The sequence below is a fragment of the Gobio gobio genome (genome assembly GCF_949357685.1).
Source record: "Gobio gobio genome assembly, chromosome: 16".
Classification (NCBI taxonomy): domain Eukaryota; kingdom Metazoa; phylum Chordata; class Actinopteri; order Cypriniformes; family Gobionidae; genus Gobio; species Gobio gobio.
This window is the reverse complement of record NC_137109.1, coordinates 32292473-32304650: the sequence shown is the minus strand read 5'-3', so window position 1 is coordinate 32304650 and position 12178 is coordinate 32292473. Positions and strand designations below refer to the sequence as shown.

Here is a 12178-nt window from a genome sequence, read left to right as displayed (position 1 = left end):
AAACAGAATAATTAAATGTGCAACTATCTATTAAATATAAATGACCAAACAACCAATTGGCATTCTAACCTAAATTCGAAATTATGATAAATGGAGTCAGATAAAAGATTAATTGAAATTAAATCCCTTTTGCCCAGCTGAAAAGACAGAACACGCAGCAACCTTTGCCCGCGATCGTTTCCTCCATTGGAACGATTTCAGCGGGCTTACATTATTAAGGAGGGAAACAATCACTGAATCATCCGCAAACGTAATGATATGACGCCTCTCTAGTTGCGTCTGACACTCATTGGTATAAAGCACAAATAAAAGAGGTGAAAGAACACATCCTTGCGGTGACCCAGTAGAAGAAAAAAGTACATCAGATAAAACACAATTTACCTTCACACGTTGAGACCTATTGGTAAATAAAAAAATCCATCAGCAAACATATAAATCCAAAATCAATATTATGAACACTTTAACCTTTCTGCTAAGATATGAGGTTGGATACAATTAAAGGCTGATGAAAAATCAATAAAAATTAAACGTACAAAAGTTTTTGCGCCCTCAAGGTGTGCCAAAATCATGTTTAATAGGGTACATATTGCATCATCAACACCCCTGTCTGACCTGTAGGCAAAGTGAAGCGGATCTAGACCATGGCCTGTACCACGGTCAAAAGCGCATCCTTCACAATCTTCTCGAAGATTTCCATTATCAGAGACGTAAGTGCTACTGGCCTGTACTCATTTAAAGATTTTTGTACATTATTCTTAGGCACTGGTACAATAATAGACTCCTTCCAAAGACGAGGAACTTTATGAAGGCTCAATGACATTCTAAAAATAAAACAAAAAATATCTGCCAGTAGTTCCGCAAAATGCTTAAGAATGACCTCCAATACCATCCGGGCCAGGACTTTTCCTCTCTTACACCCCGAAAAAGTTTTAAAACCGTATCCTTATCAACATTAACGCTATTCTGCTCCAGAGCAGCATTGTTAAAAACAGCCAATTCCTGACTAAAATTATAACTATTAAAACGATTATAAAAAACATTCAGATCATTAGAAAGATCAAAATCGAGCCTCCCATCAAAAGAAATGAGATTTTTTTAGAATGCATCCCCATCATGGATTTCACCCCCTCCCGTGCAAGATGTGAATTTCCGGTACGTAGCATATCCTCCACTTTATCCTTATAATCAAGCCTTGCCAGTTTAAGTTCTTTTTTTAACTTGGTTTCGTAGAACCTTATATATGTGATATATATATATATGAGTCACATCACCTTGATTAAAACAAATATTTCTCTGGATAGTTGTATATTTTTTTTTTTTTTAAGATTTAGTGACCCATGGTTTATTATTTTGGTAAATGCAAATTTCTTACCTTGGAATGACAAGAGTCTCACAAAAAGTAATATAAGCTGACACAGTCTCTGTAAGTTCATCTAAATCAGCACAAGCATCAGTAAACACATCCAGATCTGTGCAACTAAAAGAGTCCTGGAGACAATTTATAGATTCCGCCGACCACACCGGAACTAAATTACATTCCGGCTTAGTTTTCTTCAGGACAGATTTGTATAAAGGAACCAAGTACGCAACATTATGATCAGATGTACCTAAGGGAGCTTTACAAAATGATTTATGCTCCTTTTACAGATCCATAACAATGATCCAAACATTTCATATAACGTGTAAAACAGGTTACATACTGATAAAAACCACACTGGGATTTCCCCATTTTACAATGATTAAAATCACCCATAATAAGGTTTGGTGCGTCCGGCGATATCACTTGAAGCCTTTGCACAGTTTTAACGATAATTCGGGTTGCCGTATCAGCATTAGCTCTCGGATGAATATACACGAACGGAACAAAAATCTGCGGGAACTCCCTTGGTAAGTAATAGGGTCGTAGGGATACAGATAAAAGTTCAATGTCAGGTGAACATAATGTCTCCCTAATGACCACTGTATTACACCAACTTTTGTTAATATAAAGAAATAATCCTCCACCTTGTGATTCACCCGTCACAGTTGGATCTCTGTCCAAACGATAGGGTTCCCCAAGTCTTGTTCCTTGAGCCATGTTTCTGTGAGAGCGAGAAGACATGCTCCACTATATTCCTTCAGGAACTTAACATTTGCCCGAAGCTCATCCAGTTCATCCGGCTCCCCCTCTTCCTCACCCCTTTCGGCTTGGATACCCATTTTCGGTTTGCCGCGGTAGAATCCGACTGGATAACCTCTGCTGGAAACGCCACCAGGGGATCCACAGTGCCCTGTCCAGAGTTACGTAGTAGTAGGAGGTACTCGCGGCTATACTGCAGAGGTTCACGAAGCTCGCATAAAACACTCAAAAAGTGGCAAAAAAACATTAAAAAAAGAAAAAGCCTGTTATATTTAAAAGTCTTTTGTTTTAAGCGAAAAAACAAACAAACAGCACAAACTGCGCACAAGCTTCCCGAACTGCTGCTGCGTGTTGCCATGCACAGCGCCACTCTTTGCCACAGACTAGTCAGGGTGCCCAGGGTATTTATGTCTATATGTCTACTGTTTCCCCCCCAAATCTATACTTGCACACCTGGTTGAACTAGATTATGCATTTTTGCACTAAAGTCAGTCAAGTCAAGTTAATTCACATTTATTTATATACTGTAGCACTTTTTACACAGTAACGCCGCATTCACACGGGGCGTCGGCGTCAACGCTTCTCGTTTACTTTGAATGGGTGACGTCATGCGTTGCCGAACTGAATTGTGGGTTCCGTCGCGGCGCTTCACTCGCGTTGCAAGCGGCAAAAGTTGAAGATTTCTCAACTTTTCAAGCGCCAACGCAGGCGTCATCCAATCAGATCACCCTATGCAAATATCCTAGAGCAGACGCTAGCCAATCGCGTTCGTTTAAAACACCGGTGAATGAAGAGTGAATGAAGAGTAAAGAACGATCTAAAATGGAGGAAAAGCTAATAATTGCGGTGGATAATCACCCGGTCCTTTACTACCAATCATTATTTACATACCGGGACACAAACTGGAGAGACCAGGCCTGGAAGGAGGTGGCAGAGACGGTTGGAGAATCTGGAATGTATCATGCTTGTATTCCGTCCGTGTACTCTGTTTATCATTGAATGACAGCAGCATATCATATCATGTGTGGCTCAAATAGGCGCTATCCCCCAGCCAAATGAGGAATCAAATATTAAAGTGATCAGTTTTCATACACAAAATAGTCTCACAGACTAGCTGTCAAAAAAGGCGCTTTTTTTGTGTTGTGTTGTGGTCCAAGCGGCAAGTAATGTGATTAGCTGTTGTGACGGTCGCGTCAGGCACCAAGCTTCAGCCACGCCCTCCATCAAGCGTTGACGCCGAAGCCCTGTGTGAATGCGGCGTAATGGGCATCCTGACTAGTCTGTGGCTATGCAGCCCCATTCGCAATAAACTGTGAAGCACTGTATTCTGACACTTTTCTATCAGAACCAGCATTAACTTCTTGAGCAATCGTCTTGTAGCTCGTCTGTTTGATCGGACCACATGGGCATGCCTTCACTCCCCACGTGCATCAATGAGGCTTGGCCCATGACCCTGTCGCTGGTTCACCACTGTTCCTTCCTTGGTTCCTTCAATTTGGCCCTTGTCAAACTCGCTCAAAGTGTTATGCTTGCTCCTTTTTCCTGCTTCTAACATCAACTTTGAGGACAAAATTTTCACTTGCTGCCTAATATATCCCATCCACTAACAAGTGCCGTGATGAAGAGATAATCCGTGTTATTCACTTCACCTGCTATCAGATTCAGCCCTCAGATCTTTTGCTTCGTGTTGTGGCTTAGTGAAAATCATACCTGAATGTGTCAGAAATTCAGGTGTCCAGTGTCCGTTTAACCAGCAAGTGTCTTTTACTTTCTTTCTTTTTTTTCAAACCGAGAATAGATTTGGGGGTAAAAACAGTAGACATATAGACATAAATAGACACAATAGACACATTGAATTATTACAATTTAAAATGCAGACATTACACTAGTCGTCAACATTTGAAATTGAAATATTTTGTAATGTTATAAATATATAAATTTATAGATGGATGGATGGATAGATGGATAGATAATTTTAGCATTATATACTCACTTGCATGTGCCTGTCAGTGAATATGTAGCTTTATGTCCAATTTGTAATTTTGCCCTCTGCCAATTGCAGTCACATTGGGAAAACAACAATTTTGCAAACATCTTTGCATTCTTACCATAATTCCTTTAGTTAACCAAGGCTAAAGCAGTTTATAGACAGTTTAAATAAATGATGCTATTACTTCAGCAGGTGCTGTTCATTCTTAGACTGGTCCCTCCTGTGTCAGTATGTGAATTTGATGTAAAGTGGTAAAGTACATGCATGTAATAACCAGTTCAATCTGTGCTCATTTTAGGAGTAAATTTAATTTTATCATTTGATTAGGTGTGATTTTTTTTTAATTTTCCCCCGAAGTAGATGCAAAACAATCCTTCAGCTTTGTTGCGATTTTGGATAGCTGAGTAATCCCCAGAATCCAATATGTTTTTAGACAATTATAATAACAGATAGATTTAGCTCTCATGTTCTCTGTGGACTGCAGTTCCATCAGGGTGATTGAGATAATACACTTAGCCATGCTTCATTTTATAGCTTATTCAGTTCATTGAATGCTTGTGAGAATGGATTTCTAGGTCACAGCTATTGTAGCTTATATAAAGCCTAATGCGTTAGCATATTAGCTTGAGATCAAATACAGATAAATATAATTTATGAGCTTACATGTCCGTAGTCCTCCTTTTAATCTCATTCACTCTTCACTCTCTCAAGCGTTTTAGAATTTTTCTTTCGCTCTGTATCCCCCCCCCCCCCCCCCCCGCTCTACTTTTCCCATCTTTCTTTGCTGCCTTTGTTTAAATGTCTGTGTAATAGTGTCTCTGTAAATAGCTTCATTGCCATAGTTCCCTGTGTAGGCCTTCAAAGAATTAGACCTACACTTAGATGCCTCGTAGCCATTAGCCTTCGCTCACACCCGATGATGAGGGACAGTTATGAATTAACTATATAGTTGTGACAGAGCAGTGTCAACCTCCCCTCAGATCTTCTCTCACTAGCCGTTTCCCCTCGTTCAGGCAAGTGACAGAAGCTGCCTGGTGGCCAACAGGAAGGACATGATGCTGGATTTATGGCAGTGGCGATGAGGCACAATTAGCATTAGGTGTGCATCATCACATGCTTCTGGCAGGATGATGATGGCACACTAGGAGCGTTTCTCGCAAACTTCAGACTTGCATCCTTGGTAGTTCAGACTTGCCAAGTTCAGCTCGGGAGAACGAACTCCCGAAGAAGGGAGGATGCAAGAACGGTAATTTTGCAAATGGAACAGCAGCGTTCATGATAGCCTTGCTGAGCTCGCTCTGGCTACTCCGGTTATCTCTGTATGTATTTTAGGCAACAATAAAACAAAATATGTTCTAAAACACCACTCTGCTTCTTAATTATTTTATTTTTTTAAACATATTAATAGCTACACAAATGTGGTTGATGCAACGAGTACAATTGTTTATCTTCATTGCATGTGTATTTATAACAAAACAAATGTGGTTCAGGCAATATGTGCATATGTACTATGATTATCTTCACTATAATACAATTGGATATGACATAAAACACAACCCTTTTGTCAGTTTTAATGATCAATAATAGCCATTATAAAAGTATAAGTAAAAGGTATAAGAAGCTATACAATAAGAAATAAAGCAAGAATTCAGTCAAACATCCAAAGTCAGCACTCTAGTAGGCTACAATGGTAAAATAAAATAATAAATATATAAAGTTATGAAACTTCACTTTGCCCTCAGCCAAAATGATTTGCCTATAGGGAACAAATTATAGATTCATAAGACCAAAGAACGCCTGTTAGGTCTACACGAGATGAATTATATCTCATGTTTGACCACTACAGATACATCAGAGCCAGCGGCAAACGTCAGAAGGACTAGCCGAGGTAAGGCTTCTCTCGGCGGGGTTAATGAGCTCGGAGCACCCAGTGATCGACTGAATCTCACAACGTCAGATAAAATAGGCGCTATCTTTATAAACAAACCACAGATTTGAGCTTTAAACAACTACATTCTCGCCTGAAAAACTCTTAAAACTACATTTTGTGACAATAACAGTAGTATTTTTAAATTACGTGGGTTTTCTCATCAGCTATTGACACTTGCTGGTTGGTACAAGATGCATTCTGGGATACCTGGCTGTCTCGAGTCCGCACAAGTCACACATCGATGCATAAAAGGGTCAGAGCAAGAACACATCCGGGGATTTGAACTGTACTTGGCTTGAACTTTGAATTGGAACAGTACTTGGGCAGCGACTGATGACATTTCACAGGTCCACAAGAACACAAGTACAGACAAGAAAGCATATTGAGAAACGGCCTAGGGCTGCGTCCGAAAATGTAGGCAGCTGACTTGTTGCCTCGCTGCCTTATCAGGCAATTACTTTGTAGGCAGCATTTGTGCATGAAGGTACCTCACCAAAACAGACTTCTGAGGCAGTGTAACGGTTTAGCAAAATAAAGCGAGCTTTAGTGGTAGCTAAGCAAATATTTAATTACTACAATAGTAATTTTGCACTAGAAATTACATCAGAAGTGGAAAACATTGGTCAAAAACGTGCATTTATGCATAAACTGACCACCAACTGGCCCACGCACAGGATTGTGGGATATCAAAGGTAGCGAAGAATGCATCTATGCTGCCTTCAAAAATCGATCAGATGAGACATGTTTTTGTGCCTTCCTATTAACCTCCAACATCCACATTTATCAACATCCAATGACATGTATCCAAAGGACTCTTTTATTGTTGTTAATTGTCACAAAATCAGAGACCCTTCTCTTGAAATTCGATCATAATCCGATTTCTCCTACCCAACCACCCAGATTGATGTTAATACCATTAATCTCTGTACTAAAACAGTGTGTTTTCTGTTGTAGGTATGATTATGTGGAGGTGGAGGAGCCTGTTGGAGGGATAGTGTTGGGTCGTTGGTGTGGCTCACAGATGGTTCCAGGGCCCCAGGTATCCAAGGGGAACCAGATCCTGATCCGCTTCGTCTCTGATGAATACTTTCCCTCAGACCCAGGATTCTGCATCCGTTACACTTTGCTTCAACAGGTAAGAAATGACTCACGCACCATGTTTTTCCTTGTGTAATGCTTATGCAACATTTATTGAGAGGGCCGGCTGCGTTTTTGTTGAAAACCATTTTATTAATCCCTAATGGCCCAGTGCTAAATTATCTGAAATACACAGTGTGCAAAAGATAATTAGCTGTTTATGAGAAATACTGTGAGCTTTGTTGAAAAGAGATATGTACTTGAACAAACTGGGGACAAAAAAGAAAAGGATCTTAAAACTAAAAACATACTTCCATTTGATATTTTACGATGCATCTGTTGTTGTAATCACCATCCCTTTCCTCTGAAATGACCTGGCAACCTTAAATGGCACTTACTAAGTTGGAAATTTCAAGTTCTAATCATATTCCTACCTCAGAGACCTTCTCCTCAATGTTTCACTTTATGTGGTGGTGAAAACCACAGCGGGGCGTGCTACGGTGTTTTCCACCTTGGCCTTGGTTCAGATTTCTCCCTTTAATTTACACCCTGACAGGCGTCACACGGCACATTTGAAAAGGATTATTCCCCTGAAATGATTTAATAGACATGCTTGCCTTTGATGTGTGATGCCTGTCAAAGTTTTATGACTCCACTTTCCCTTGCATTTGTTTACTGAGCCTTCAGAGCGTGTCTGAACGCTTTGCTACGTTGCGCGAAATTTGCTCTCATTGTATTCCAATGAACAAAGGTGTGCTTTATCTCCTTCTGGTAGATAATGACTGCATCTATTCTGTTGAAACATAATTATTGTAGTGTTAATTGTGGTAAGTTAGGTCACCAAAATTAGACAGGACAAATGTGGCTGTGGATGATGAAAAGGCAAAGAAAACTGCATATGGCACTTCTATATGCCATTTTCCTTCTGAACTGGTGCTTTTTCATTGAAATTGCTGATGCCGATCTGCAAGTCTTTTTCAGAACTGACCTGCTTTTCTGTTGATTTGAACGATGATGGAACCGACTGTGCTCTTACAAAACCTGCCGACAAACAAACATTGCACATCACTTTCTTTGCTTGCGAGCTTTAGGAGTTTTGAGAACATATTTTAATATCCAATCACAAAGATATACACTATACAGTTTTTTCTATATACTGTACGTTTTTACAAAAGATTTTTTTACCTGAAAAAATATTCTGCAGCACAACCGTTTTCAGCATTAATGATAATAAGAAATGTTTCTTGAGCAGCATATCATCATATTATCTCTAAAGGATCATGTGATACTGAAGACTGGAGTATCTGAAAATATATTAAAACAGAAACTATTGTTATTTTATCATTTTTACTGTATTTTCTAATCAAATAAATGCACACTTGGTTGAGCATAAGATACTTCAGACCCCATTTGAACGGCAGTGTAAATGAAATTCATATCAATCAATTCACACATTATTAGTACCTAATTTTATTTATGCAATGTGACATGAAGGAACAAGATGTCTGTCAACTCGATGCGTCCTCACCACATTGATTTATAATTAGAATTGTTTCGTTTTGTGATCAATTTTTTTGTTTCCTCCTTGCATGACTGAGTTGTTGTGGTTTTGAAAACTTTATGCATTATCTATACCTTCTCAGCCTCTGAGCAACTAAATGGTGTGTTTTTCTTTGAGCAGTGCTCTATTATTGCAGAGGAGGTGGTGTGTTATGGCTGCTTTCTGGACACAGAGCTTGCATCTGAGGTGCGGCTGAATCAAGCTCTATTTATAGTGTTTGTGGAGGAGGATGTCAAGCTGGAACCTACAATTCAAACACTGACTCCTCCAGCCCTGACTCACAGTGCACCGTTTTTGTTTTCTTCCTCACCAAACATTGGTATTCAGGAGGCTTTTGGACGGTAGTTGCGTTTTGAGCGTTGCGTGCCCGTGTGCATCAAAGAGTTCGAAATATTCTTTTGGCATAATTTCGGAAAGTGTGTGGCAGAACATCTTCCACAAACCAAAAACAAGTCATTTGTACTTTTAATGAAGCTTTGTTTGACAGTCCTATAAATATTGCTATTTTGACATGGCAATTATGTGAGCATGTTTCTTGTAATACATTGTTAAATACCAGGTGGATACAATTTCATAGTAAAATTAAAAAATACACATGAAACTCCTTTTCTAGCTCTTAAATGCTTAAAAGAGCCTTTATTTATTTATCTTCAGTGCTGTTAAAGTCAGGTTCTCTCTGGTAGCATGCCTTAATACCTAGTTTAATTTGCACATCACACACCACCTACTGTCAACTAAATTATATAAAACCGGAGTGGTGTTAATGATAATTTAGTAGGAATCTTCTTTGGATTCCCTTACAAGGGCTGATTAAGTATGTTTCTGTTTGTCTCTCTCTCTTTTTTTTTGGACTGAATAATTCAAAATGTGTGACCTTCTTGAGTACTTTACCTTGGTAGGCCTGTGGGTTTCAAACTGGAAAAGTGTGCAAGAAAAAGAAAAAGCTTTATCAATTTTTTTTATATGGCAAATTTAAATTTTGGAATATTTATTATGAAAATGTTTACAAATGAATTTGAATTAAATAAAAAAATGATAATATTGGGTGGAAGAATTTGTATTTGTTAATATTGAGCCAATAAGTAGCCTACATATTCTTCAGATAATATTTTAATTATCACAATTCTTATTTAATCTATCACAACGTATAAATGGGTCCGTTTGCACAAAAATATAGCTGCTTTTACATTTTATAAAGGGAGTCATTTGGGGGTACTTGACATGTAAAAGTTTGAAAACCTCTGGCATAGGCTATTGCTTTTACCATATTTTATCCATCTGGCTTGTGCAAATGTATTATAAGTCTGCTAAGGAATTGATTTTATAATCAGCCTCCTTTTTTTGTGTAATGAAAGGAGCTGAACATTTCTCAAACTATAAACCTGGATGAAATATCAATAAAACCGAACTACACAAACAGATAAAGTGGGAATGCTGATCTCTGCAATTTTCTGACCGTATCCAGTTTATGTGGCCTACAGTTATTGTCTGTTGAGCAACACCGTGTAACAACATCAAAGTAATGCATCGTGGAAGTGTTCATTTGCCTGACTTCACAAATCCAGTGCACTTCTCATAAAACACTTAATGGTGTAATTATAGTGTTTACCCTGTGTTTATAGCTCAATTTCTTTTTCATTATTTCCTTTGCTGTCCATACCTTGTTTAAGGTTCTGCATTTAGTCCCACTTATGACACAATTTAGGGAAATGAGTGGCCTAGCCGGCTGGCTGTTGGCTTTGTACACCGTGGCAATGGGCTGCCCTGTTAGAACAGCCAAATTCTGTTTCTCTGTGGTCAACCTCAGCTACTGGAAACCCAGGATCACGGGGGCAGCTCTGCACTTTGTTTAAACAAGCAATCACTCCCCTTCACCACTTCCACGAGAGAAGGGGGAAAATAAGCTCCAGCTGCAATTCTCAGGAAGAGAGTTTGGGAACTGGTAAGGGTTTTGAGGGAAGAGGTCATTAAGACGGCACCTAGCTGGAAATAAGAAAAGTTTTGTGATTATCATGGGAGTCAGGAACTGGACTGCAGCTTTTAGCTCCCAGCTTGATTTCATAGATGTTTCCCCCCTTTAACCTGAAAAATGCCTTTTGCATGTGCTTTCTGATTTCTACTGGCTAAATATCTAGTTCAGTCATGAAACCCTAGAGGGCGCAGGCTGAGGTCTCAAACAAAGGTGAGATCTGTTTCTTGCCAAACAGAGTAACAGGTTTGATAAGGACCAAAAGTGAAACATGGTTGCTGAGGCTAAACCAAGTTCAGGCCAGGTTTTTTTTATAAACCATTTTAAATTGGCAACAGCTTCTCTTCAAAAGAGAGAGGTTAACATGCAGTGTGAACAGTATGCACTTGTATATAAGAACCTTTGTAGTTGCCACTTGTTTTTAAAGTAATTGTAGATGGCGGTTATGTTGGCCTCTCAGCAGCATTTGTTCAGGACAACCACATGGATTATTAAATTACATAAGACGTATAATTTCAAACACAATACCTATTCAAAATTCAGAGTTAGATGTGTGGAAATGACTCCAGTCACTTCATTTCTCTTCTCCTCTTCTTACAACCACTGTGTATGATTGGCATGCCACCAAGCATGGCCTTCACCAAAATATGTCCACAGTGAATCACGTGCATTTTTGAGTGAGACCACTGCGCTGTTATTTGGTTTTCTACAGAACTGACTGCTCCAATGTGTGTTCTGACGGGCTACTGGCAGACATCTGAGTCTGTGCGCTCATGTCCATCTGGTAAGCCATTTTCCTGGTAGTCTAATAGAACCCCACAACCTGCAAGCCATTTGAAACATCATGTTGTCATACTGCACAACATCCATGAGGCCATTATTTTTCAGATAATATTTTACCTTAAAATCAATGCATCTGTTATGAAATGTGATGACATACAAGAGGAATATGTGGGAGGAAAGGTACGTTATGACTGATTTTGTATTTTAAATGTAATTAAGTTCCTGGATATGTAAACCTTATTCGTCAATTTAAAAGCTACTCTGAGGTCCTTTAGAGGACAAAAAAGTCAGTGTCAAAAACTGTCATAAAAATTTGAAGCTTGGGAGCACAGACTTAAGTTTGGTCTCATTTTAAAGAAGACCCTTGGCAGATTATTGTTGAAGTAAAAAAAAAAAAAGTTTAAACAGTGAAACAAAATGCATTAAAGTTTATGAAAATTATTTATGAGCATTGTTTAATATAAAATATATATTCAATGAAACGTGTTGAACTCTAAAACTGCAAGAGAATCAAAGCCATGCATCTAATGATGTGTTCTAAATTTGAGTTTGATATATCAAAAAATGAGCCTTTAGGAAGAGCTTTTCAGTTCCAATTAGATGCCAGCAGAGCTCCACTGGTACACAGACTTTTTCCTCTCTCAAATATTACATGCGGGCACACACACACACACACACACACACAATATTTTTACTACACACATACAAACCTCACTCTGACCTCCATACCAACACTCCCACATAATTTA

The 12178-nt window shown here is 38.8% G+C and overlaps 1 protein-coding gene across 2 annotated transcripts in view; it reads left to right on the top strand.

The window, feature by feature from the left end:
- pdgfc (platelet derived growth factor c) overlaps positions 1-12178 on the top strand; it is a gene marked incomplete at its 5' end in the record, with an annotated part of 67292 nt that overhangs the window by 41305 nt on the left and 13809 nt on the right. For both annotated transcript variants that reach the window (XM_079839610.1, XM_079839609.1), the window contains one exon: positions 6994-7174. In XM_079839610.1, the coding sequence (XP_079695736.1) occupies positions 6994-7174 (181 nt within the window). The remainder of the gene's footprint in view (positions 1-6993; positions 7175-12178) is intronic.